The 24,340-nt window shown below is 35.9% G+C and overlaps 1 protein-coding gene across 2 annotated transcripts; it reads right to left on the reverse strand.

Moving 5' to 3' along the window:
• Window positions 1-512: 512 nt before the first annotated feature.
• On the reverse strand, window positions 513-7,069 carry LOC112174235 (mRNA-decapping enzyme subunit 2). 2 transcript variants are annotated; one of them, XM_024311976.2, is made up of 11 exons: window positions 6,954-7,047; window positions 6,810-6,854; window positions 5,197-5,253; window positions 4,312-4,410; window positions 3,927-4,078; window positions 3,226-3,353; window positions 2,889-2,984; window positions 1,912-2,064; window positions 1,553-1,656; window positions 1,399-1,466; window positions 513-1,042 (listed from the first exon to the last, which is right to left on the reverse strand). In XM_024311976.2, exons 3-11 carry the CDS (start codon window positions 5,214-5,216, stop codon window positions 858-860), a joined length of 1,005 nt encoding a protein of 334 aa, XP_024167744.1. In that variant the 5' UTR covers window positions 5,217-5,253; window positions 6,810-6,854; window positions 6,954-7,047; the 3' UTR covers window positions 513-857. The 2 variants fall into 2 exon arrangements, with proteins under 2 accessions (XP_024167744.1, XP_024167745.1); XM_024311977.2 differs by lacking the exon at window positions 5,197-5,253 and having other exon boundaries at window positions 6,954-7,069.
• Window positions 7,070-24,340: the final 17,271 nt, after the last annotated feature.

Genomic DNA, 24,340 nt, shown 5'->3' on the forward strand with positions numbered 1-24,340 from the left:
TCTTAAGAGTCCTAATTCCCATGTAATTCTAATTTCTGAGATATGACATCGCCTACTCCCATTTCACACAAGATTTTATCAGAAATTTGAGTCCAAAATCATTTAGCGCGAGAAAGGATCAGCAAGCGAGGTAATAGGGAGTTTAGTTATCCTTGATTTTTAATTTCGGCCATGGATTGAAAATCTAAAGGCTATAATTATAACATGTGGACAACTCAACTTTAAACATATTAAATTAAGCAATTGTCTCTCCTGCATCGCATATTTCCTGCATCGTCTTTTAACAATCTATCAGAATAACAGAATACAAAAACATGCTGCAGTTCTAATCTCAGTAATGTGGTCTTCTCTTCTATCATATCATATCATATCATATCAGTCTCTTGATCCCCTGTTCCAGTCCTTCAACCAAGGCAGTTGGTCAAGCACGTGAGGAACACATTGGACTATTCAAGCAAAATCTACGATGAAACGAAAAGGCCAAACACCATATTGAACTTCAACAAGCATGATTTGATCCACAGGAAATTAAACGTTTTAACAAGTAACCATTAATACAAATATGCCCAGAAACCTAGTGCAACTTTTACAATGTCAACTAGTCTTCATATGAAGCTTTTCCCTTTTAGCAATTTAAGTAAAAGCAAAGTATGAACAGATGGAGAAAATGCATGCCTTTCGCAGCATGGGTTTCTATACATTTGTTTACAAAATATACATAAACCCAAACCCGAAAATCCAGTGCAAACAATGTACATCTGAATGAGGGCACCTCCATAGAATACCACAACACAAGTGAAACAAGGAAATAACCCAGCTTTGGAAACTTGAACCACTTTACAAGAAGCAAGTTGCATTCAAGCAGAGAAACCAGCTTCCATTGCTTGTAAGATTGGAGCAGTATTGAACCTGAAGTTTCTGAAGCTCTTGCCAGGTCCTATGTCAGGAGGATGGACATCAAGCTCAGGTTTAGTTGATTGGCTCTCCATTATCATGTTGCTACTCCCTATTGAGCTGTTTTTTGCTCTCCACACACTGATTCCTAAAAATGATGAAAGAAAAAGCTCCTGAGCAAAAGCAGAAAAAGAATATCCACATAACCTGTACTATAAAAATCAAAGGCATCTTGTTATCAAAAGAAAATGCAATTGTGGATCTGGAAACATCAAAGCATCCAGTTTCATGTGCTCAACTATGATTGAAACCATAGACTATACCAGTACCATTTTACACAAAGAAAACCAAGACGTCTCTTGGCAAATCAATCATGCTCATATGCTTTGGTTTCTCCAAGATTATGCCATTCATCTGTTCTTTTCCTCTTTTAGTTTTATTTCACAAGTTTATTATAAACCTGAAGTTTATAGGCTATAAAGACATGAAAGTGGGAGGGAGAACCTCTCAGAGGCATATCAGGTCTTGGAGCAGTTGGGGGCTGATGTTTAAAGATCCATGACTTCAACGATCTGCATGACGACAAGGTCCCATTAGGCATTATTAAAAATGTTGGAACACTTTAGAAGATAATAAATTATATATCGAAAGTACTTACGCCAGAAAAGGTGACACCATGTAAAGCTTGAGGCCGGTGATACCACGGGATATCACATCATCACTTGCTGGCTGAAGATCATCCAGCCGATGCCATGCAATTTCCTGCAAACAAGTAACAAAAGCCGTGCGCTTAGCATGTGATAATGTGCAAGATACAAGGTATATATATACAATATGGAAACGATGAATCAATTTAACAAATACTTAGGTATTTAGTTATCACATTGATTACCAACTTATAACTTTCAATGTAAACTACAAGTTCTTATCTTCTGGAATAAATTTTGCCAACCAATATAGAACAGTAGACAAAACCAGAATTGATTTATAAATGTTGTTGCATTAAGAATCACATACACTGATCTCCTTTTTGGTGAGTGGTGCAAAGGCTGTATCTTCCCTTACACCAGCAATAATGTAGAGTCGCACCCTTTGTTGTCCAAATATAACTTCAATGTAATCATCTATTTTAAGAAGTTTAGTAACATCAAATCCTGTTTCTTCATGGACCTGCATTCAAAGAAAAAAAAACCAGGCTATTTAACAACAGAGGAGAGGAAAAACCATATGATAGTCTAGGGACATGCTTTCAGAGGGAAAAATGACGTGCAACACTTTCTGATGCAAAGTGTAATCGAATAACATTCCTCATCAGTGAAAAACATTATGAAACAAAGCAAATTACTTCAGCCATAGATCTTAGTTTCTTAGTACTAAAAAAATCTATAGTAAAATTTACTAAGCTGACATAATAATCCATAGTATGTTATGCAATTTCCCATAGGATGAAGCCATTACACCAACCTCCTTTCCCAAAAATTCTCTCATGGAGGGTCGCACTGTCCTACTCCATATCACAGATTTGGGGAAAATGAAGTTGGGGTACTATCCTAAAACTGCTGTTAACGTGTAATAAAGTATACGGCAAGAGTATTGCTACAGAATAGATATGAATCCTCAAGCCATGGTGCATGCGGTTTATTTGATATGCTCTGCCTAATAGCAGTTGATCTTATCACCTCAAGCAGATGAGAGCCCATATGTCATGCAATATAAAATCTAAAATTATAATTTTAGGTTTGTAAACCATACTCACCCACTGCCCTAGCAACACATCCACAGGTCATACAAAAACATAAGATTTGTCCTACCTATTATCTCACTTGCAAATTTTTGCACATTATGCTGCAACCACACAAGAATGTAAAGTGCTAAAAATATCATTTACTATGTTTCAAATTCACTGGTTCCTGGCTGTGAAATCTCAGTTTAAATCTCATAAAAAAAAAAAAGAACTGGATAAAGAAAGAGAACTGCATAAGAAAGAATCTTACTTCTCTGATGGCACATGCATGGTCTTCCTCGTCTTTGTTCTTTTTGCCACGAGGAAAACTCCAGCTTGATCCTTTCCATCCCTTCACTAGTATGCACTGCCAATTGGACAAACACAAAATAAAAATAAGCACAGGACAAAATGAAAATCATACTTTTCATGTAAGCTTATATAGTTCGCTGTTCACCACTGCATATAACAAGATCTTATCATATCAAATTATCAACTACTCATCAAACTTAGAATTATGAAATGACTTGCCACATTTGAAATATAGTTTTACGAAAAGTTGTTCTTGTTAAAAATCAAAGTTCAAGAATCATTCAAAAAATTCTCACCCTTTCATAGGTTTCATCCAAAATGATTGCTCCAGTTACAGGAACCTTAACCTTGTAAGAAGTGAAGTCCTTAAATATGTCGTCTATATGGGCAACATAAGGTTTAAGAACATCACAGCTGTTAAACACTGCAAGATATTAAGGAAAATCTGAATACACTAATGATCCATGCTCTTCAAATCAGTAATCGGATTATTGGTTGACCCGGTACACATGATTTTCAGGTCACCATAAATGACAATGCAGGGAAGAAACAGAAGGACTAGCATGGAGAAGGGGATATAACTTGAGAGGCACAAATTACAATGGGGTGTCATTAAGACAACACTTCCAGAGTAATCTAAGACTGTAAATCATACAAGATATCCGAACATAGAATATTTTGGTTTATTATGGTGATGATCCACATGAACATGACTTGGTACATCACGATTTCTTTTCAATTATATCAAAGCAATAAATAAATAAATAAATAAGTAAATAAAAGAATCCACAAATTAAAAAGAAAAAGGATCAACTAAATGATCCACATGCATGTGACAATAAATAGAAATGATGACAAAGCAAGTTGCTTTCCTATTAAACTACATATTATTGATCAAGGATTTGAAGGGGCAGCCATGTGTAGATTACATATAAAAAAATTGGAAAACAAATATGACTCAGTTAGCATTCACTTGACAATAGACTGCAAAGGATACATAAAGAAGTAAACTCCTTCAAATTAAATGACTTCAGCGATGGATTTTTCTCCACTGAGTTGTCTTCATAAAACCAATGAGCATACTCCACAAGAAATAAAATCCTCTCAAATGATTGTAGGTCTTCTTTTGGAACGTTTAGAACAAACCGACTGCAAGCGAATTAGTAAGATAAATTAGGCTTAGATATTTGTCAAAGGGAATCAGACTAACATAGATAAAGCATAAGCAATGCATTAGCAACGAGAGCCAATGGGGAAGAGAAAAGCAATAGGCGATGAAATTTATACACGACTAGGATGTTGAATGAACAAGAAAAAAATAAGTCTAAAGAAAAAGTTCTGTATCTAATCGAATAGATAGAGAAGTATGTACTCGTGCAAACCTGCAGAGATCATCGAGGAGTTCCTGGGGAGGAAGGCCATTCTTTAGCGGAGCACTTGAAGACCGGGGAAGGCCAGACATGGTGGCTTCCCGGTGATTTCTGATATTTTCAAAAAAATCAAGTATCAATGTGGATATACCAGGCTATGCTCAAATTTGCACTAACACACAAAATTATGTATATAATCTGTAGAAAGATTCTTTCATGAAATTTATGAAAGCACTGCCATCTCTTTTCTTTCTCTTGGTTTTGATCAACTTGCTTGGATTTAATAAGTCTTTTCATGCATTTGTAAAATCCAATAAGAGCATGCACTTCACTTCGGGGAATAAATTGAATAACAATCTTTGTATTGATACAAATAAACCAAGGTTAGTTTCTATACCCCTAGATTTTCCAACATAAGCACAGCAAACCAATTGATTTAACAACCATGACTCAATGAACCCCTTTACCATTCAGGACTTTTAGTAATTATATGTAAATTTGGATGAAACTTGGACAGCATAACCACCTCAAAGCCACTCAACTTAATAGTTAATACCATCTAGCAGAATCCTAAGATACTCCTATACCACTTGACCAGCCTAGTGTTTTCAAATGCAACATTAAAAGGGTAAGTTCTCAAGTAAATAACCAAAATTGAACAAAGTATTATCAGCTTAAGCCTTTTCTTGTCAGAAATATCAGCTTAAGCCTTTTCTTGTCGGAATTATCTGTTTGAACTAATTGTAAGCATGAATTTGTCAAGAAAAAAAAAATTCTCTACTGTAAGAGATTTTCCACCCTAAAACGACTTAGAAAAATGTACGAATTCACGTATAGAAGAACAGAACAATATAAGATGAAAGCACATTGCTAATGAAAAGATATATATTCGAAGACCTTTTCTGTTGGATCTGCATGCCCTATTGCTAAAATTGAGAGAAACCGACTCCAAAACTGTTGGACAGAGAGAGATATAATGCAAATTAGGAGAGAACACAATACCTTGCTGAGTTTCTATGTTCTCACTTTAAGACTGGGACAAGAGTGAAAATGGAAATTGATTAAAGAATTTCTTTGGATTCCCAATACTGAAAGTGGGACTGTGGGAGCAGAAAAGAATTGCTTCTAATTGATTCTATAATTGTACAAATTGTTTTCCCTTTGCTATCTTTCTACTAAAAGAAAAATAAAAATTAACACAAATGCAACTTTGATGATATTCTTTCATGCACTCTTCACATATAAGTAGGGACAAAATTGCACAATTATAATACTCTTTTTTTTTTTTTGGAGAGAGCACAACTATAATACTTGGAATAGATTTGTAATCAAATAACGATGTAATGCATTTATAGATATATCTACAGCCCTAAATTTCCACCAAATCACCTAAACAAGCTATCCGAGCCAAGTTCATTTGAACCATAACTCAGTTGAAAGTTGAAACCCACTCAGCCTATGATATGATCTAGCGGAATCCTCCTATACATCTACTCTTCCACACTAGCCTATGATATGATCAAGCTCTCGCTCCGAGTCTACCTGACCCAAAATTGAATAAAGCTGTGGTTTAAGCTTTATTTTCCTCATTATAGTGATCATGAACCTGCATTGTGCAAATACACAGCGTATTGCCTAAAGCCCTAGAATTTTCACTAATACAGTCAAAATAAGTAAGCTAGCAGCACCAAATTGAATTAACAATCATGACTCGGTGAACATCTTTACCATTAAGGCTTTTCAGCATTTCGATTAAATTGTAAGGGACGACATACCCACGACAAAGCCACTCAATGTAGTACCATCAAGCAGAATCCTAAGATACTTCTATACCACTACACCAGCCTATGTTTTCATATCTTTTTTTTTTTTTCTTTGCTTTTCCAGAACAAACTTTTAAAAACACACAGGAGGAGAATGCAGAGTAGAAGATGAGGGCACTACTAAGAGCGGTGGTTGATTCCTATAAGCTAGGACTTGGGGTTTAGAAGGAATTTGTTTGACCATGAGATGGGGCAGTTGATCTCTTTGTTAGGGATGCTGGAGAGTGTTAGACTAGTGGACTCTAGATTAGACTTAGCGGTGTGGAAGTTTGATTCTAATCCGGTCTTTTCCTGCAAATGGTTTCTCTTTGAACATACTTGCTTCCCAACTATGAGCCAGCAGGAAAGCCAAAATTCCTCCCGAAGTCAAAGCTTCGGCACGATTGCATCCCATGCTAAAACTCAATGCATATGACTAATTGGTACAAGGTGCCCACTGGTTGGTTAGCTTACAATCATCACCAACCACAAGTGTTCACTCAACGATCCTCTTATTCATTTCCAACCATTAATAATTTCTGCCATAGGGCAACGAAAACTCAAAAGGAGAACTAAATTCACTAAGGAAGCCACTAATTCTACTTGATCACTAAGATTCCTTCGACTCCCCAAGTTTCAAAGAGTAGCAGAATCCCGCTTCTCCGGAATTCCCAAAACTCTATCAAGATTTGGTGTTGAGAATGTTACCTGGATCGACGGTGGGTCGAGGATTATTCGAAAATTCGCGTTCAACTGAGACACATAGAGAGAGAGAGGGACAAGGATCAGAAATTCGGAATCATCGCAACACTGAAGAGAAGAGAAGAGAAGGGCGGGCGAGAGTCTACTTACCTTTGACAGAGAGAGCTTGGGCTTTTGCTCTGTTGCTCTCTTGCTCCGACTCTACTTGCTTCTACTTGCTCTCACCTACGCTTCTATTTTTCTTTTCAGTTTTCATGAGGGGGAGGTAAGGGAGGTTTTATTTTTATTTTTTTTAAAATAGAACCACCACGGCTGCCCTCAAATCGTGACCATTAATGAAACCGTATAATACACAAATGGATATTGTGCATAAATCTCAAAATACAATGAACATTAATAGAACATTCTGAAATAATAACCGGAGTCTCAATTAAGCATATATATATTCAAAAAAAAAAACACTAATTAACGAAGAATGCACGAGAATTGAGTTTTTATTCATACATCTAAATTTTGTATTTAGACCTCCTCGATCTCATAATTTTACCATTAAACTTCTAACTTTACCCTTTATTTTGCTTTCTTATTTTCTTTTATCTTCTATCTTCTACGAGCTGGAGAGCCGCTGTGCAAAAAACTTAAAATATTCGAAATCGTTAACCAATCTACTTGTTGTTGTCTTTCAAGTGGTCCGTATCATAATCTCTTCTTTCTCCACTATATGGAGATTAATTGTTATTCATGATATGATTCCATTTCATTTTATCTCCAAAACTTCTTACTCTTATTCACTGTAGAGGGAGAGCAATTGTCATTCATGATATGATTTCTAAACTATTACTACTTTATTTGTGGCGTTTATATGTGACTTTAGCATACTGGTTCTTTGTCTCATGTCTTATAATTTTGTCACGCCCCTGATTTTACACACATGAAAATCGATATATATAATCCCATAATTATACATGCGTAAATGTTCAGTCATCAATACAAATACCTGGAAACATCTTTCCTTATAACGAGTAAATACTGATGCCCTGAAACCATCCGAGTTAATATATAGAGCGAGTGTATATTAACTCGGATGGTTTCAGGGCATCAGTATTTACTCGTTATAAGGAAAGATGTTTCCAGGTATTTGTATTGATGACTGAACATTCACGCATGTATAATTATGGGATTATATATATCGATTTTCATGTGTGTAAAATCAGGGGCGTGACAAATTTGACAACGTCAATCTTGTTTAATGGATTTTAGATTTGTTAACCATTTCATTTTGGGTTCTTGTCCTCATCTTAATTAACCTAATAGAGTTGGAAATAACAGAATACTACGACTCTATTGTTGTGAATATTTTCATTAGTTTAGCTGAAGCATACACCGAGAACAATGTGAGAGGATTGAGGTTGGACATCATACATTCTTCGGGTACTTGAGTTGGGATGGTGTTTGGGTATTTTTTTTTTTTTTTGTTTGGGGATAAAAAAATATAAAAAAAATTCTAAATTTCAAAAATGTTTAGAGGTCCAAATATTAAATTTGGAGGTATGAATAGAAGCACCATTTTCAGAATGCTCGAGTCTCACAATATATCCTTAACTAAATTAGAATTTCAAGAATAATTTTAATCACTTTTTTAATAAATCATGATAGAAAATTCATTAATACTAATATCAGAATGACCATTACATACTCCTCTGCTATCTTTAATAATTTTAATAAGCTAAATATTTAAAAAATATTGATTAGTCTTGAATTCATTATGTCTTTTTCCTTTCAATAGGTAATTTTCAATCTTGTAATTCATTATGGCTCCGGAGTGGCTCTTACCAATCCTAGTTGATGAAGTCTAGTACTTGAGATTTAGTTGGAGTGTGGTACTCTTCCCAACCGGTTTGTGGTGGGTTTAATGAGGCCACTATATACTCCTTGATGTAATCTGTTTTTTTATTAATGAATTCTTTTGATCAAAAAAAAAAAAATCTTGCAATTGGAAAGATATCTTATAATCAGGCAGTCTGTGGCTACAATCGCACTATCTTTAGTGCCGTGAATGTTTTTTTTTTTTTGGCAAACCTCGATGAACGAGGAAATTTATTTTAAAAAGAAAAGAAAACAACGCGGGGGGACATAAACCTTACCCAAAAAAAACACGAAAAATGAGGTACAAGAGAAACAACCTTGGCTTTACAAGCCAGTAATACAAACAATTAATAGAAATGAAAATTAGGAAGACCCAACCAATCACGACTACGAAAAGAAGTAATAAATGGGGGCGGTAGATCCCACCAAACCAAACCTGTGCAGTTGACACCGGCCATGATTTGCTAAAGCATCCGCAACTTGGTCACCTTCATGAAAGATATGCGATGAGTAAAATTGCATATGAGAGATACGAAGTAAGCGATTTCTCCAATGTATGCTAAGCGGCCAAGGTACTAAAGATGGAGAGCACATGAAGTTAAGAACAATTTCATAATCCACTTCCAACCAAATATGTTTCCACTCTTTCACCCGAGCCAATTCAATACATTGAATAACAGCCATCACTTTAGTGGCAACCGAACTTGGCATCTCTGAATTTGAGTAGTACTAGTGCCGGAATGGTTTTTCCCCACTTTTGTAAAAGATTCAAGTCAAACCAATGGAGTGTGATACTTTTTCCTTGTTGGTGGGGTTGTGGCACGGTTTAACGAGTCATTATATACTTCTTCATTGTAAGTCGATTTCTCTTCTTGTCAAGAATAAAATAAAATGGATGTTATAAATATTTAAGCACACTTGATGCAAAATTACAAATACAAGTAAAAGCTAGCATCACAGATCGATGATTCAGACAAATATACAATTCTAGATAAATCATACAAATGATCCACTTTTTGCAGAAGGGTTGTCAATCCATTAATAATATGAAAATGTAGGTAACAACATATCATGACCCACCATCGCGGCTTACGTCAAATTTGATTTATGCAAGGTAACTCTAAAACAACTTAAATGTAAATACACTACAATAAAGCGTTAGAACCAAAGTAACCAAGATAATATAAGGGTGATGGGCCAAGGGTCGTCCTAACTTATTTGAAAATACTTAGGACCACCCTATGTAGAGGGGGCTTCCTTAGAGTTTATACTAGCTGAAAGGGCCCAAATACCCTAACCCTAACCACAAAAAACAAGAACTTTACAAAATAGCCCAATTCATAAACCCAAACCCTAACACTAGGGCCAAGGCCCAAATCCAAAACAGCAAGCCTAGCAGCAAAGTAGGCCCAATGCCCTAGTCCAAAAAAAAGCGTCGCAGATTTGATCTACTGCCAACAGCTGTGAACACCACAACGCCGCCGTCACCAGTAGTGAAGCCGCCAACACCAATTTGTGAGGCCATTAACTCCAGGAGTGAACCCGCCCACACATGAAACCACCAGCAGTAAAGTCGTCATCACCAGCAAAACTAGAAATCCAAACAACACTAACAGTGAAGCCACCATCGCCAATAAAGCCGCCACTGCCACCAGTAGCCCAACAGCTACCAGTCAAATGACCATCGTTAATCCTAATGATTCAATAGGGATCGCCACAACCACAACTAACAAAATTGCCTCCATTGCCAATAGGTCGTAGTTCAGAAGCATTGCCGCTGATGACACAAGAACCAACCCTTCAAAAATAATGGAGATAATGGTACAAGCACCCATGATTCGAACCAGGCTGGATTGGAAATTTGGAAAAGACAATCTGAGTGCAAGCCTTGATAGCGACTTCACCAGAGAGAAACAAGAGCATACTTCTTACAAATGATCCACTATGAGCATCTCCAACTACTTCCCTATAAAATCTTTATTCTGTGGATTTAAAAGTTAAAATCTTTATAATTTTTCTTTCATAATTCCAATAGTTTCTCTATCATATTCTCCATAATTTATTATCCATGATTAAATACAATAATATTTTTAAAATTTTAAAAATGTAGTCAAATAATTAATTATGGAAATAAATATAATTTGAAAAGAGAAGAGTATAAATAGTGAAAACTTCCTAAATGATTATTCCCTATAATTTTAGAGTTTGCTGTAAATATAGAGATTTTTGTTTTATCTTTCTTCACTTTCTTTAAAATGGAGATATGTATTTTTTATTTTTTATTTTTTTTAGCAATATCATGTTGATAAATACTCAAGCCAGAAATGACCATTACATATCCTCCCTCTACTGTCTATAGGTAGATAAAGAGTTTGTGGTAACCACAGCGATACATAGATTAGATCTGATCATTTAACGGTACCCATGCTCACTTATTCAAGAAAGCCTATAAACTATGTTACAAAGACAAGTAAATAGACTAAGTTTTTTTTTTTTTTCCTAAAGAGGATCAAAGGGTTTCACTCGTGCCCCCATGATGACTCGAACCCATAACTTCGTACATAGGTAGTGGGTGCTCAATAAATAGGCTAAGTTCAAAAGCAAATAAACTAAATTTTCTCCTTGCCCTTAACACTAGGGCTTGGAGGTTTGCTAGGACATATTACACTTAGCACTTCTTCAGCAGATACCTTCTTAGTCTTGGAAGGATTTTTGTTCTTCAACCCCAAAGGCCTACCCTTCTTCTTGATTTGCAGCGTTTGCTTTTTTGGGATTGTACCCTCTTTGGGAACCAGAACTCCTCTTGGAGTTTCAACCAAACCAAGAGATTTAGCAGACAATTTGGTGTGGAACTCCAGGACTTTCAGCTTCTTTGGTATCATAGCTATACCCTATGATGTTTCACCTAGCAGAAACTTGAGTTTTACTGGGGAAGAGAAAGGGGGAGCTGGCCTGTTATGCTTCAAATCTGCCGGTACCTCCTCAAAAGGTACCAGAACTAGGCATCCTTACTAGTACCCTCAATTAGATCAGCTCGAGTCTCCAAACCTGTGTTTCGAATAACAATTGGCTTTTGAGGCTTGTTGCCATCATATGAGCCAAACAGATTACGTGCTACAAGAGATAGTAAAGGTGTTTGCACACCCTAAAATTTGAATGCTCCATTGACAAACCTGTTTTCAGCAAATCCCATGAATGATTTTGGCAATGGTAGGCACACCTGCTCTGTCTCCTCAGAAAGCTTACACGGTGAGATCGCCTGACAAACACCTTGGGCATGGTATATTAGATTACACTTCCTGCATTTACCAATCAAGTTTTCAAAAAAAAATCTATCTCAGCCACGACTTCAGGAGCAGGCTTGAGGGTCATTTTCTAGAAGAAAGGTTTGGAGATTTCATGTGATACCAAAACCCTAATCTTACTAGAGTTGTCAAATAGCTTTTGATCTAACTCCTGGTACGTCCTAGCCATGGAAGCCACATTCATGACCGTGTGCTTCTCTTCCAGAGCTGGTGGGATGTTATTGATTCTCACCCAAAAGTACAGGGTTTCCAGCGGTACCTATTGTGGCGCAACAAAGCCATCATAGTCTTGCATGATCATAGGAGATTTTTTGAAGTACCACGCCCCCTCTGAGTACCTTATTTCGATCCTTTCAATGATCAAAAGAGAAGACATACCAGTTTGGAGACCGATCTTGCACCTTAAACGAGCCATCTAGCACCCAAATACGTCGAAAATGACGTTGCAGATCCACAATATTGCGTGCTTTCCTCGTCAAAGGACGTGCCAGCAAGAAAGCTTGGGATCCCTGCTTGGTGGAACCGTCAGACATGTGGGAGATATCAACGATATCGCCTCAGGCAGAGCTAGAGAGGCGGCAAAAGTGGCTGTAACATCCTCGATGGAGGCTATCTTACTATAAGAGGAGGGCGTTGTAAGTAGATCAGCGCTAGGGTTTCGTTGTTTTTGGAGCGCGGTAGATAGGCAGCGCTAGGGTTTTCTTTGAAAGAAATAGATAGTGATAAAAGAACATGGGCTATAGGATAGTAATATTACTATGTGAAACTGATATACAAAAATGTATTAATATCGATGCATCAAAAGTAATAGTCGGTCAATTTTTCTATCTTAGAAAGCAAATCAAAAGTGTTACGAAAGGTCGAGATCATCTCAAGTCTGAAATAAGCACAAATGGAGATATGTATAGGGAAGCTATTGAAGTAAAAAAAAAATTAAAAAAAACACTTATTTTTTCCTAAATTAGAGAAAAAAACAAGATATTTTTCTTAAATGAAAGACGACAAGCTATGTTAAGTGGAACTGAAGAGTGTATAGAGCGATGCAAACGCATCGAAAGAAAACAATGAATTACAAGATGAGCAAACACATCTAATTTTAAAGAGTAACCAGAACATGACTAAATGCCTTATGAACATAACTAGAAGCCGAAAGACCAAAAACTGCACCGCATATATCAATTCAGTAGTGAAACTGTAGTAGTAACCATAACCAGAACCGTAATCGTAACCAGAGAGATATACGCAGGCCTCACAACCCTCCAATGTACTGAATCGAGTATAAGGATCAATCGTTCCTTTAGCACCCCAAATAAGCTGCTACACAGGAGAACAAGCATACGCCGCCACTTACTGTCGCTGCACTCCAATCCTGACAAAATAACCCTCCAATGTACTGAATCGAGTATAAGGATCAATCGTTCCTTTAGCACCCCAAATAAGCTGCTACACAGGAGAACAAGCATACGCCGCCACTTACTGTCGCTGCACTCCAATCCTGACAAAATAACTACATAAATGATTTAAATGCATTTAAGCCTTTATGGTTTTAAGAAAAAACATGGTTTGAATGCATCATGATGTTGTCATTGACTATATATCTTTTTCTCTTTCTTTTATTTGAAGAAAAGAAGAGATTTTATTCATCACATATGATTAATATCATATAAAAGGACATCCAAAATGAATTATGGAGCATGAGTAAGCCAATTACATTCTACATTGTTCTCAAAACTATGATTAGCTAACCGATATGCATCTTTGTTTGTTGCTTGATGAGCAAATTGAACAACTTATATAGTTAGGAGTAGCTTGAAGTAGGAACTTGATATATTATTTGTTGTACATATGTCAAAGGATTGACAGTATAGTATTGTTAGACAATGATAAGAAATATTTTGTACGTATGAGAGTGAGAGAAAGAGTGTGTGAGAATGCATGATGTGGTGAGTGATATTGTGGTACATGTAGCTTCTGACAGGAAAAAGAAATGGTCATGTTGAAAAGAGAATTGTGGTGAGAGACAAAACAGAAACTGTGAAGTTAATGGATTAGCCTAAGTATAGCGTTTATGAGCAATCTATTTATTGCAGTTCACTGGGTATCAATGGGCTTTGTCAGCTTTTACTGTTGAGATCTGCTTTAAGAATTTGGATTCTATTGGAACCTCCACCCATAATTTTCAACCAAATGGAAGATCTCAAAGTTATAGAAATTGAGTATATGTCTATGTTGTCACTAGTGCCATCACTTGCAATTTTAAAAAACCTTCAAACACTACGTTTGGAATGGTGTAATCTCTTGGGTGATGTATTTGTCATTGGGGAGCTAAGAACACTTATGATGCTCAGTTTGAGTAGATCCAACATCAAGCAATTGCCTGATACATTTAAAAATTTGTTAATATGAGATTGCTTGATTTGTCCCATTGTTGGAAGCTTGAAATAATTTCACTAGGTGTGATATCAAGTTTATTCCGACTAGAAGAATTGTACATGTGGGAAAACTTTGGAAATTGGGTGGTTGATAAACTAGCCTAGACCGAAACAACCAATTGGATCTCTCAATTGGAGGCTGAGGGAGATGGACCCGGACAAGTGGATAAGTGGAAGAGAATAAACAGATTGGCAGTTGAACAACCTGCAGCCAACTATAGACTGATTAAATTTGTAGTATAACTTGTTTATTAGTTCTTGAGTTTTTCCTCCTAAAAATATATATATATATATATATATATATATATTTCTAAATTTAGTTTTAATCCAAAAGCATAATTATAAGTATATATAGTGATTGATCAAGAAGTGGGGCAGAAATGTGTTATTGACATCATTTTTGTGTCGTGCGACAGTGTTATTAGGATATAGTGACATTGAACTTGTAATGAAGGGAATCTCCTATGGTGCTTGTAATTATTTGTTGAAACCAGTTAGAATTGAACAACTCAAGAATATCTAGCAACATGTTGTTGATCTGGAAAAAGAATTTCTACTCTAAAGACCAAAAGAAGTTAGACTCCAAGGACCAAAAGAAGTCTTCTAATCAAGACACGGCTTGCAATGGAACTAGAAAAGGTGTACAAATAGCTTTGCCAACAAGTAGTTCATATCAGAATGGAAAACTAAACAAGAAAAGAAAATGAAGATGATGAACATGAGACTTGCACTTACTATATCATAGTCTAGTCGTTAGATGCATTGCTAGACATTGCCACGTAATTAAACTTATACATATAGTAAGTGTTTTGGAAAATAAGTCTGAAATAGTATATATCCAAAATAAGTTTTGGAACATTCTTGATCCACATATCACTAATATATAGTAGCTATGTTTTGGCAAAATATCCACATAAATGATTTAAATGCATTTAAGCCTTCAAGGTTTTAAGCAAAAACATGCTTTGAATGCATCATGATGCTATCATTGACTATATATCATTTTTCCTTCTTTTTTTTTTGAAGAAAATAAGAGATTTTATTCAACACACATGATTAATATTGTATAAAACGGCATCCAAAATAAATTATGGAGCACAAGTAAACCAATTACATTGTACATTGTTCTCAAAACTATGATTAGCTAATCGATGTCCAACTCTTTTTGTTAGTTAATGTGCAAATTGAACAACATATATAGTTAGGAGTCGCTTGAAGTAGGAACTTGATATATTATTTGTTGTACGTATGTCAAAGGGTTGACAGTATAGTATTGTTAGACAGTGATAAGAAATATTTTGTACTGTATAAGAGCGAGAGGAAGAGTGTGTGAGATGCATAATGTGGTGAGTGATGTTGTCGTACATGTAGCTTCTAAAAAGTTTGCCAAAAAGAAAAATGATCGTGTTGAAAAGAGAATTGTGGTGAGAGACAAAACAGAAACTGTGAAGTTAATGGATTAGCCTAAGTATAGCGTTTATGAGCAATCTATTTATTGCAGTTCATTGAGTATATATCAATAGGTTTTGTCAGCTTTTACTGTTCAGATCTGCATTAAGTATTTGGATTCTATTGGAGCCTCCACCTATAATTTTGAACCAAATGGAAGATCTCAAAGTTCTAGAAATTGAGTATATGTCTCTATTGTCACTAGCGCCATCACTTACAGTTTTAAAAAACCTTCAAACACTGCGTTTGGAATGGTGGAATCACTTGGGTGATGTATTTGTCATTAGGGAGCTAAGAACACTCATGATGCTCAGTTTGAGTAGCTCCAACATCAAGCAATTGCCTAATATATTTAAAATTTTGTCTAATATGAGATTGCTTGATTTGTCCCATTGTTGGAAGTTTGAAATAATTTCACTATGTGTGATATCAAGTTTATCCCGACTAGAAAAATTGTACATGTGGGAAAGATTTGACAATTGGATGGTTGATAAACTAACCCAGACCGAAACAACTAATTGGATCTCTCAATTGGAGGCGGAGGAAAGAGCTGGACCCAAACAAGTGGATAAGTGGAAGAGAATCAACAGATTGGCGGTTGAACAACCTGCAATCAATGACAGACTAATTAAATTCATAGTACGTATAACTTGTTTATTAGTTCTTAATTTCTTCCTCCTAAAAATACACACACACACACACATATATGTTAGCGTCATATTTGTGTAATTGGCATTTCCTAGCTAAACAATCAAGAGTCATATGTATTGTAATAGTCCTTAATTGTGGAACTCAGAAGCTCGGATCACATACAAGACTCGCTAATCAACTCATCTCAGCATCTTCAAATGGTAAGTCTGCATTCATGTGTGTTATGTTACTTTTTGGAGTGAACAAGTTCTTCTATCCTAGATTAGGATAGCATAGTATTCTATTTATTGAGTTGCTGAGTCAGATATGTTTTTAGTATAGTAAACGGGCTTGCTATGAGATAGTGTTTATTATCCATGCTCATTAAAAATCGTTTTTTTAAAAAGCCCATGCACAATAGGAACCCTAGCGTAGCTCAAGTGTCTTATTAGTATAAATACATGTTTGTTTATCATGCTAGGGTTACGGCGTCTTTTCAGAGAACTTTAAGCCTAAAAAGTTTTTCGATAATTCTTCATGAGTTGTTCCATGTTTAACTCTTGAAGGATTATTAACATCTCAAATATCCTCTTTTCAAAGCCTTGGTTTTATGCTTCCATGTGTGTTGCATTCATGCATGGTTCGTGCCTTGACGTGATTGACAACCGAGTCTCGTGTTGTGACATTTCAAGATTGACGAAGGTAATCAGATTCAGTAGCAAAGACAAGATCAAGCTGCCTTTCTAGTAGGGTTCTAGTAAGTAGAGTTTGTGTGAGTTTTTTATGTACTAATCTTTTACTAGTGGATTTTTTACCGGCATAGTACCCGCAGTTGTTTATCTCTTAGGAGGGTTTTACTGCGTCAACATATAATGTGTTGTTGATCTAATCTTATACTTGCTTTGTGTTAAATGTTGGCCTCCTGACAACATCCCATTAGGTTGAGTAATTCTGTTTTTGCAATTTCAATAAATATATATATATATATATATATATATATTTCAAAATTTAGTTTTAATCCAAAAACATAATTATAATTATATATAGTGATTGATCAAGAAGTGGGGCCGAAATGTGTTATTGACGTCATTTTTGTGTCGTGCGACAGTGTTATTAGGATATAGTGACATTGAACTTGTAATGAAGGGAATCTCTCATGGTGCTTGTAATTATTTGTTGAAACTTGTTAGAATTGAACAAGTCAAGAATATCTAGCAACATGTTGTTGATCCGGAAAAAGAAGTTCGACTCTAAGAACCAAAAGAAGTCTTCCAATCGAGACAAGGCTTCCAATGGAACTAGAAAAGGTGTACAAAAAGCTTTACCAATCAGTAGTTCATATCATAATAGAAAACTAAACAAGAAAAGAAAGTGAAGATGATGAACATGAGATTTGCACTTACTATATCATAGTCTATTCGTTAGATGTATTGCTAGACATTGCCAAGTAATTAAACTTATACATACAGTTAGTGTTTTGGAAAATAAGTCTGAAATAGTACATATACAAAATAAGTTTTGGAATATTCTTGATCCATATATCACTAATATATAGTAGCCGTGTTTTACAAAATATCCACATAAACGATTTAAATGATTTAAGCCTTCAAGGTTTTAAGCAAAAACATGCTTTGAATGCGTCATGATGTTGTCATTGACTATATATCCATTTCCTTTTTCTTTTTTTTTTGAAGAAAAGAAGAGATTTTATTCATCATATATGATTAATATCGTATAAATATATGGGCATCTAAAATGAATTATGAAATACAAGTAAACCAATTACATTGTACATTGTTCTCAAAACTATGATTAGCTAATCGATGTCCAACTCTTTTTGTTAGTCAATGTGCAAATTGAACAACATATATAGTTAGGAGTAGCTTGAAGTAGGAACTTTATATGTCCTTTTCTGTAAGGGATTAACTGTCACGTCCCGAATTTTGAATAACAAATTCAAATCCGAAACATGAATAATAACCAATGCAAATAACGTCTTTAATTTTTTTTTTCTTAACCAACGTCTCACAAAACATAAAACAAACCTCGTAGCAAACTATCTCTCGAGTCAAATATTACAATTCCACCATAAATAAAATTTACGCTCAAAAGAGTCTATAAAACACACCAAAATAGACCAAGTGCTGACGTCAACCCCGCTGCCCTACTCAGCTCGCTCTCCACCCTGATTATCCTGACCTGCAGGATTATCCACTACACCGTTTGAATAGTATACCGGGATTGCAACAACACAAAACCCGATAAGCTTTTTGCAAAGCTCGTGAGTAAATAAGAAATGAACGATTGATTTAATAAATCACAATTCTTTTAACTCAAGTAAACAACCAACAATCTTAACAACCACAAAGAAAACGTCAAACCAACTCACGGGAAAACAACCAGGAATACAATCTCAAAATCCTCAAATCACAAATATCACCACTTTGGTCCTATCCCACCACACGTTAGAGCTCTAACCACATCGTCACCTGTCACCTTGGCCTAGGTTCAAGTAAACGACCCAAGTTAACTTGATAACCCTCGAACTTTGGACCTCCTTGTCCTCAGAACAATATACTTCGGTTAACATTAAACCGTTGCTCTTTGGACTTTTCCCCTGTCCTCAGAGCACATACACTCCGGTTATCATTAACCGAAGATCCTTAGACCATTCAGTCCTCGGAACCCTACATTCTCTACCTTTTATTCAACTCACAAGATTGTCATGAATATCACAACATTTATCAATAATCATTATCACAATTAATCATGGCAATATCCAAAATAATATCATATCATAACCAAGTTATCACAATTCCACACACACCTCAATGTCACACCATTCCATATATAATCACGTAAATATATATATACGTAATCATCCACTCAGGAATGACCACTAATACCAACTATAGTTCACACGTCAGAAAACCGTGAAATTCATTTTTTTATATATTTAAAAACTCATTTTCTCAAAACCATTTTTCACACATAGGAATTGAATGTAAATAATGAAATTCGGTTCGTAAATGAACCACGTGAGATTTACTCACCTCTAATCCCATTGCGTCTTCTCAACAGCTTAAAATATGGTTCCCAATCGTACACCAATTCAAACCGTCAATCACCTAACCAAATACGATAATTAACTTAGAGTACATTTCAAGAACGCACTTATATGAAGATCCAACGGTCGGATCTTCACCCGTGACCACACAAAGTCTTCGGGACAGCCCTACGATCATTATATCAAAACTATAAGTCTATCGGATGGTCCGATCTTCACATATCACAAATCGAACGATCGAAATCGATCGAAATTGTAAAATTCATAACTAAATCATACGATCTCCAAAATTCACATGCTATATATCGAAATGATTGTATGAACACGTAGAACATAAAAATGGGCAGAAACTGCCCCTGGGATCCCGGAGGTGGCAGGAAAAGGCCGCCGGAGTTAGGGACAGATCCGCAGCTGACCAACACCTATGGTGTCGGGGCCGAGCTTTTCCTCTTCGTTTAATCATTTTGAGCAACTTTCATAACTAGCTCGAAGTCAGAAAATGAACGCAAGTGATCGAAAATACCTCAAACAGTATGGTTTGGCCGGAAAATTTGCAGAAAACGGCGAACTCCAGTTCGTCGTCAAAACTTCCACCACTCGCCTCGATCCCTTCTGGATACTTGTTCAGAAACTCAAGGCGAGTTCACCAGGCCAAGAATCACAAGGAATAGTGGTCTGTAACTTGAGATATCCTGATCGAAAGGTTGTTTTTCGATCTAGAAGGGTTGAGCTCCGACGAACGTGAAATCAATCTATCCAGGTCCGGTCCTTCTTGGTGCTTGTTCAAGAAGTTGAGGCGAGTCCAATGAGCCAAAAATCAAGAGAATTGGTGGCCTGTAGCTTGAGATATCGAGATTGACTCGAAATCGGTTCAAAATGGAGCCAAGTCCACCGCCGCCGCTTCCGGGCTTGTTGCCGCGCAAGGCTACCACTGGCAGCTACGCAAGGTCGAGGCGAAGCTAATGGAGGTGGTCCGATGTCTTGAGGTGGCCTGAGGAGGGAGAGATCGGCTGGTGAAAAATCGCTCTGTTTTGAGCTCGTTTCGGCCGAGAGAGAGAGAGAGAGAGAGAGAGAGAGAGAGAGAGAGAGAGAGAGAGAGAGAGAGAGAGAGAGAGAGAGAGAGAGAGAGAGAGAGAGAGAACGAAGGTGAAGAGGAAGAAAACGGCTAACAGAAATGGAAACCCTAAATGGGGAAAGTTTCCAAAAATATATATACTAAACTTGGAAATTTTTCTAAATGCGATAACTAATTCACACAAATTCCAATCCTTATGTTCCGCATAAGCACGGACTCGTATCGACGAGCTCTACAACTTTCATGAAGGAAGTTTTCCCAAATTCCATACGTATCAAAAGTCAATTTGTCGTAATTCTAAATAATGTTCGGTTTCGAAAATAAAATCGTTCGAACTAATTCCACAACTTCTCCAAGCTTCGTACTCGCTCCCACTACTGCAAAATCATTTCTAAAAAACCACGGAATTTAATTTGGATTTTTCGGGTTATTACATTAACAGTATATATCTCTTAGTTTGTAGGCACGAGATCTTTAATAGGAATGAGTTAATGAAAATAGTACTGTGGCTTAATTAGTGCACTGTCACTAAGTTGGTAAATAAATCTATATCTTATAATGGCGGAGGTAAAGCAAGTTATAAATGCAACACATTTTATTTATTTATTTTGTTTTTCCAACGGAGAGCATGATTGGTAAAGTCTCATTCACATTTTCATATGAGGCCTCCAAAATCTGAGGATAAGCTCTAGTGAGATCCGTCATTGTACAATAAACCAAAGCAAGCTTTGACGCTAAGTTCTTTTTCATAGTTGATCTTCTCCAAATATGATGAAAGCTCAGTGGTTAGAGCACCCACTACCTATGTACGAAGTCTTGGGTTTGAGTCACCATGGGGGTAGGAGTGAAACCCTTTGATCATCTTTTTAAAAAAATGAAAAAAAAAAAAACGTAAGCCTAACGTTTTTCCCATTAATTAAGAAACCCTATATCTCTATCTCTCATCGAGACCCAAAAGACTCAAATATCCATTATCCATAATCAAAGGAGAAAAAAAAATTATTGTTGTTGATAATTCTTAGGGGATATCATATCTGAATTAGATCAAAGATTCACCATCATATTCTTGAATGGAATATGTTATTTGATTAGTTCCTCATCATTCTAAGGGTCAGTGCTTGAAGCTCACCCAAGTCAGTACTGGTGTATGCTCTCTTCTTAAAACAATCTTGGAATGAAAACTTCTCTAATATGTTGCTGCATTGTGTCTCCTGCATATAATTCATAGCATCATTGCTGATGTGGTCAAATGAATCCAATGAGCTCTGAGGAGAAATAGGGTTCATGTAACTTGGATAACTCGGCAAGTTTATGACTCCTTTCATATTCCTTAGCCATTAATTGACTATCCAAGGTCCTTAAATACATAAGGTTTCGATGAGCCACGTATGCCTTCACTTGCATCAATTGTGCTTGTAAGCATGCCACCGATATCTATGAAACTAAAAACACTAAAAGTTAGTATGAGACACCACAGATTTGTAATCATTTTTGACATGTTATGTACTTGGATATTACTATTAATGCTATTGAGTATTGATAGTCTTAATTTGTTCATAAGTTTCCCCCAATATAAACTAAAAATGTTGTTTAGCATGAAGAGAAATAATGGATGGATAAGCTTGTCCTGTTTAGTTTGTGGACAAAGGGCACCACCAAGATCACTAAAGTCTATGCAGAACTACAAAAGGTCGCATAAACACAAGACACCAAAAGTAGTGAAACGATTTGTGACTTCCTTCCAACCATTACCACATGCATCACATCTTCTGTAATTTTTTTGTGTTCAAACCAAAAGAAAAAGCAAAAAGGAAAAACAAATCAAGCTATCTAAAAATTTTGAATTTCCAATACTTGTGAAATGGTACACACCCTACTTTTTCATTCCACAGTAAATCATTGGTGTACAAAACTGTGAAATGTACTTTCTAAATTTTGAATTTCCAATACTTGTGAATGTACTTTCAATGTTGCTGTGTTTCTTGATTCTGCAAAACCTTGGATGTTGCTCTGATTCTTGATTCTGCAAAGCTTTGAATGTTGTTCTGATTCTTGATTATGGAAAATGTTTTGCAAAGGATGAACTATGAAGGTTTGTAAATTGTGAAATGAAAAGCCTACATGTGAGGTTTTAAAGAAGCGAGAGTTCAATTAACCAACTAACCGATTAGAGCTTGGCGGCAAAGTTTGTTATGAAACCAGCAATAATTTCGGGAAACGGCACGTGCGATATATAATTCTATGAAGTTTTGGATGTTGCTCTGATTCTTGATTCTGCAAAGCTTTGAATGTTGTTCTGATTCTTGATTATGGAAAACATTTTGCAAAGGATGAACTATGAAGATTTGTAAATTGTGAAATGAAAAGCCTACACGTGGGGTTTTAAAGGCAAAGTTTGTTAGGAAACCAGCAATAATTGCGGGAAGCGGCACGTGCGATATATAATTTTGTGAAGCTTTAAATGTTGCTCTGATTCTTGATTCTGCAAAGCTTTGAATGTTGTTCTGATTATTGATTATGGAAAACGTTTTGCAAATGATGAACTATGAAGGTTTATAAATTGTGAAATGAAAAGCCTACACGTGGGGTTTTAAAGAAGCGAGAGTTCAATTAACCAACTAACCAATTAGAGCTTGGCGGCAAAGTTTGTTAGGAAACCAGCTAATTTCGGGAAGCGGCACGTGCGATATATAATTCTGTGAAGCTTTGGATGTTGCTCTAATTCTTGATTCTGCAAAGATTTGAATGTTGTTCTGATTCTTGATTATGGAAAATGTTTTGCAAAGGATGAACTATGAAGGTTTGTAAATTGTGAAATGAAAAGCCTACACGTGGGGTTTTAAAGAAGCGAGAGTTCAATTAACCAACTAACCGATTAGAGCTTGGCGGCAAAGTTTGTTAGGAAACCAGCTAATTTCGGGAAGCGGCACATGCGATATATAATTCTGTGAAGCTTTGGATGTTGCTCTGATTCTTGATTCTGCAAAGATTTGAATGTTGTTCTGATTCTTGATTATGGAAAACGTTTTGCAAATGATGAACTATGAAGGTTTGTAAATTGTGAAATGAAAAGCCTACACGTGGGGTTTTAAGGAAGCGAGAGTTCAATTAACCAACTAACAGATTAGAACTTGGCAGCAAAGTTTGTTAGGAAACCAGCAATAATTTCGGGAAGCGGCACGTGCGATATATAATTCTGTGGAATTTTTTTCTTTTCTTCGGTGAATAAAACTAAACACAAATAATGAACACATGACATTCTGATTTTTCAAATAATGACACTTTTTTTTTGTTGGAGCTGGTTAATAATAACAATTGACATAAATTTTGAAAAATATTTCTATGTTATATATTTTTTAAAAGAACATGTTAAATTTTTTGTGCTTTTGAATCTTACTTATTACACCTGATTTTTCACCTTTTTCCATATTTTGCACATTATGTAAGAAAAAATGAATAAATATTAATATTTCAAAATCTAAAATTTAATTAACTAAATAAAAATGTTTAGCCGAATTTTTCAACAAATTATTGGATGAAATCAAAATAATACACATCCCCTATTTATGGTGGAATAATTAATACATGAAGTGATGGAACGTGCGTCATTAGTACAAGAAAGAAGAACGCCGCTCTCTCTCTATCTCTCTAGGGTTAGGGTTTTCACGTTCTGTTCAAGTTTCAACTGCCTCATCATGAGTTCCGTTGATGCC

The sequence above is a fragment of the Rosa chinensis genome, chromosome 6 (assembly GCF_002994745.2).
Source record: "Rosa chinensis cultivar Old Blush chromosome 6, RchiOBHm-V2, whole genome shotgun sequence".
Taxonomy (NCBI): Eukaryota; Viridiplantae; Streptophyta; class Magnoliopsida; order Rosales; family Rosaceae; genus Rosa; species Rosa chinensis.

Coding starts and splice junctions, on each gene's coding strand:
- LOC112174235 (XM_024311976.2), bottom strand. CDS start 5,216: ATGCAGATCCAACAGAAAAG. Junction 2,065..2,888: donor ATGCATGTGCCATCAGAGAA/GTAAGATTCTTT, acceptor CTTTGAATGCAG/GTCCATGAAGAAACAGGATT. Junction 1,043..1,398: donor ACCTGATATGCCTCTGAGAG/GTTCTCCCTCCC, acceptor CATCATTTTTAG/GAATCAGTGTGTGGAGAGCA.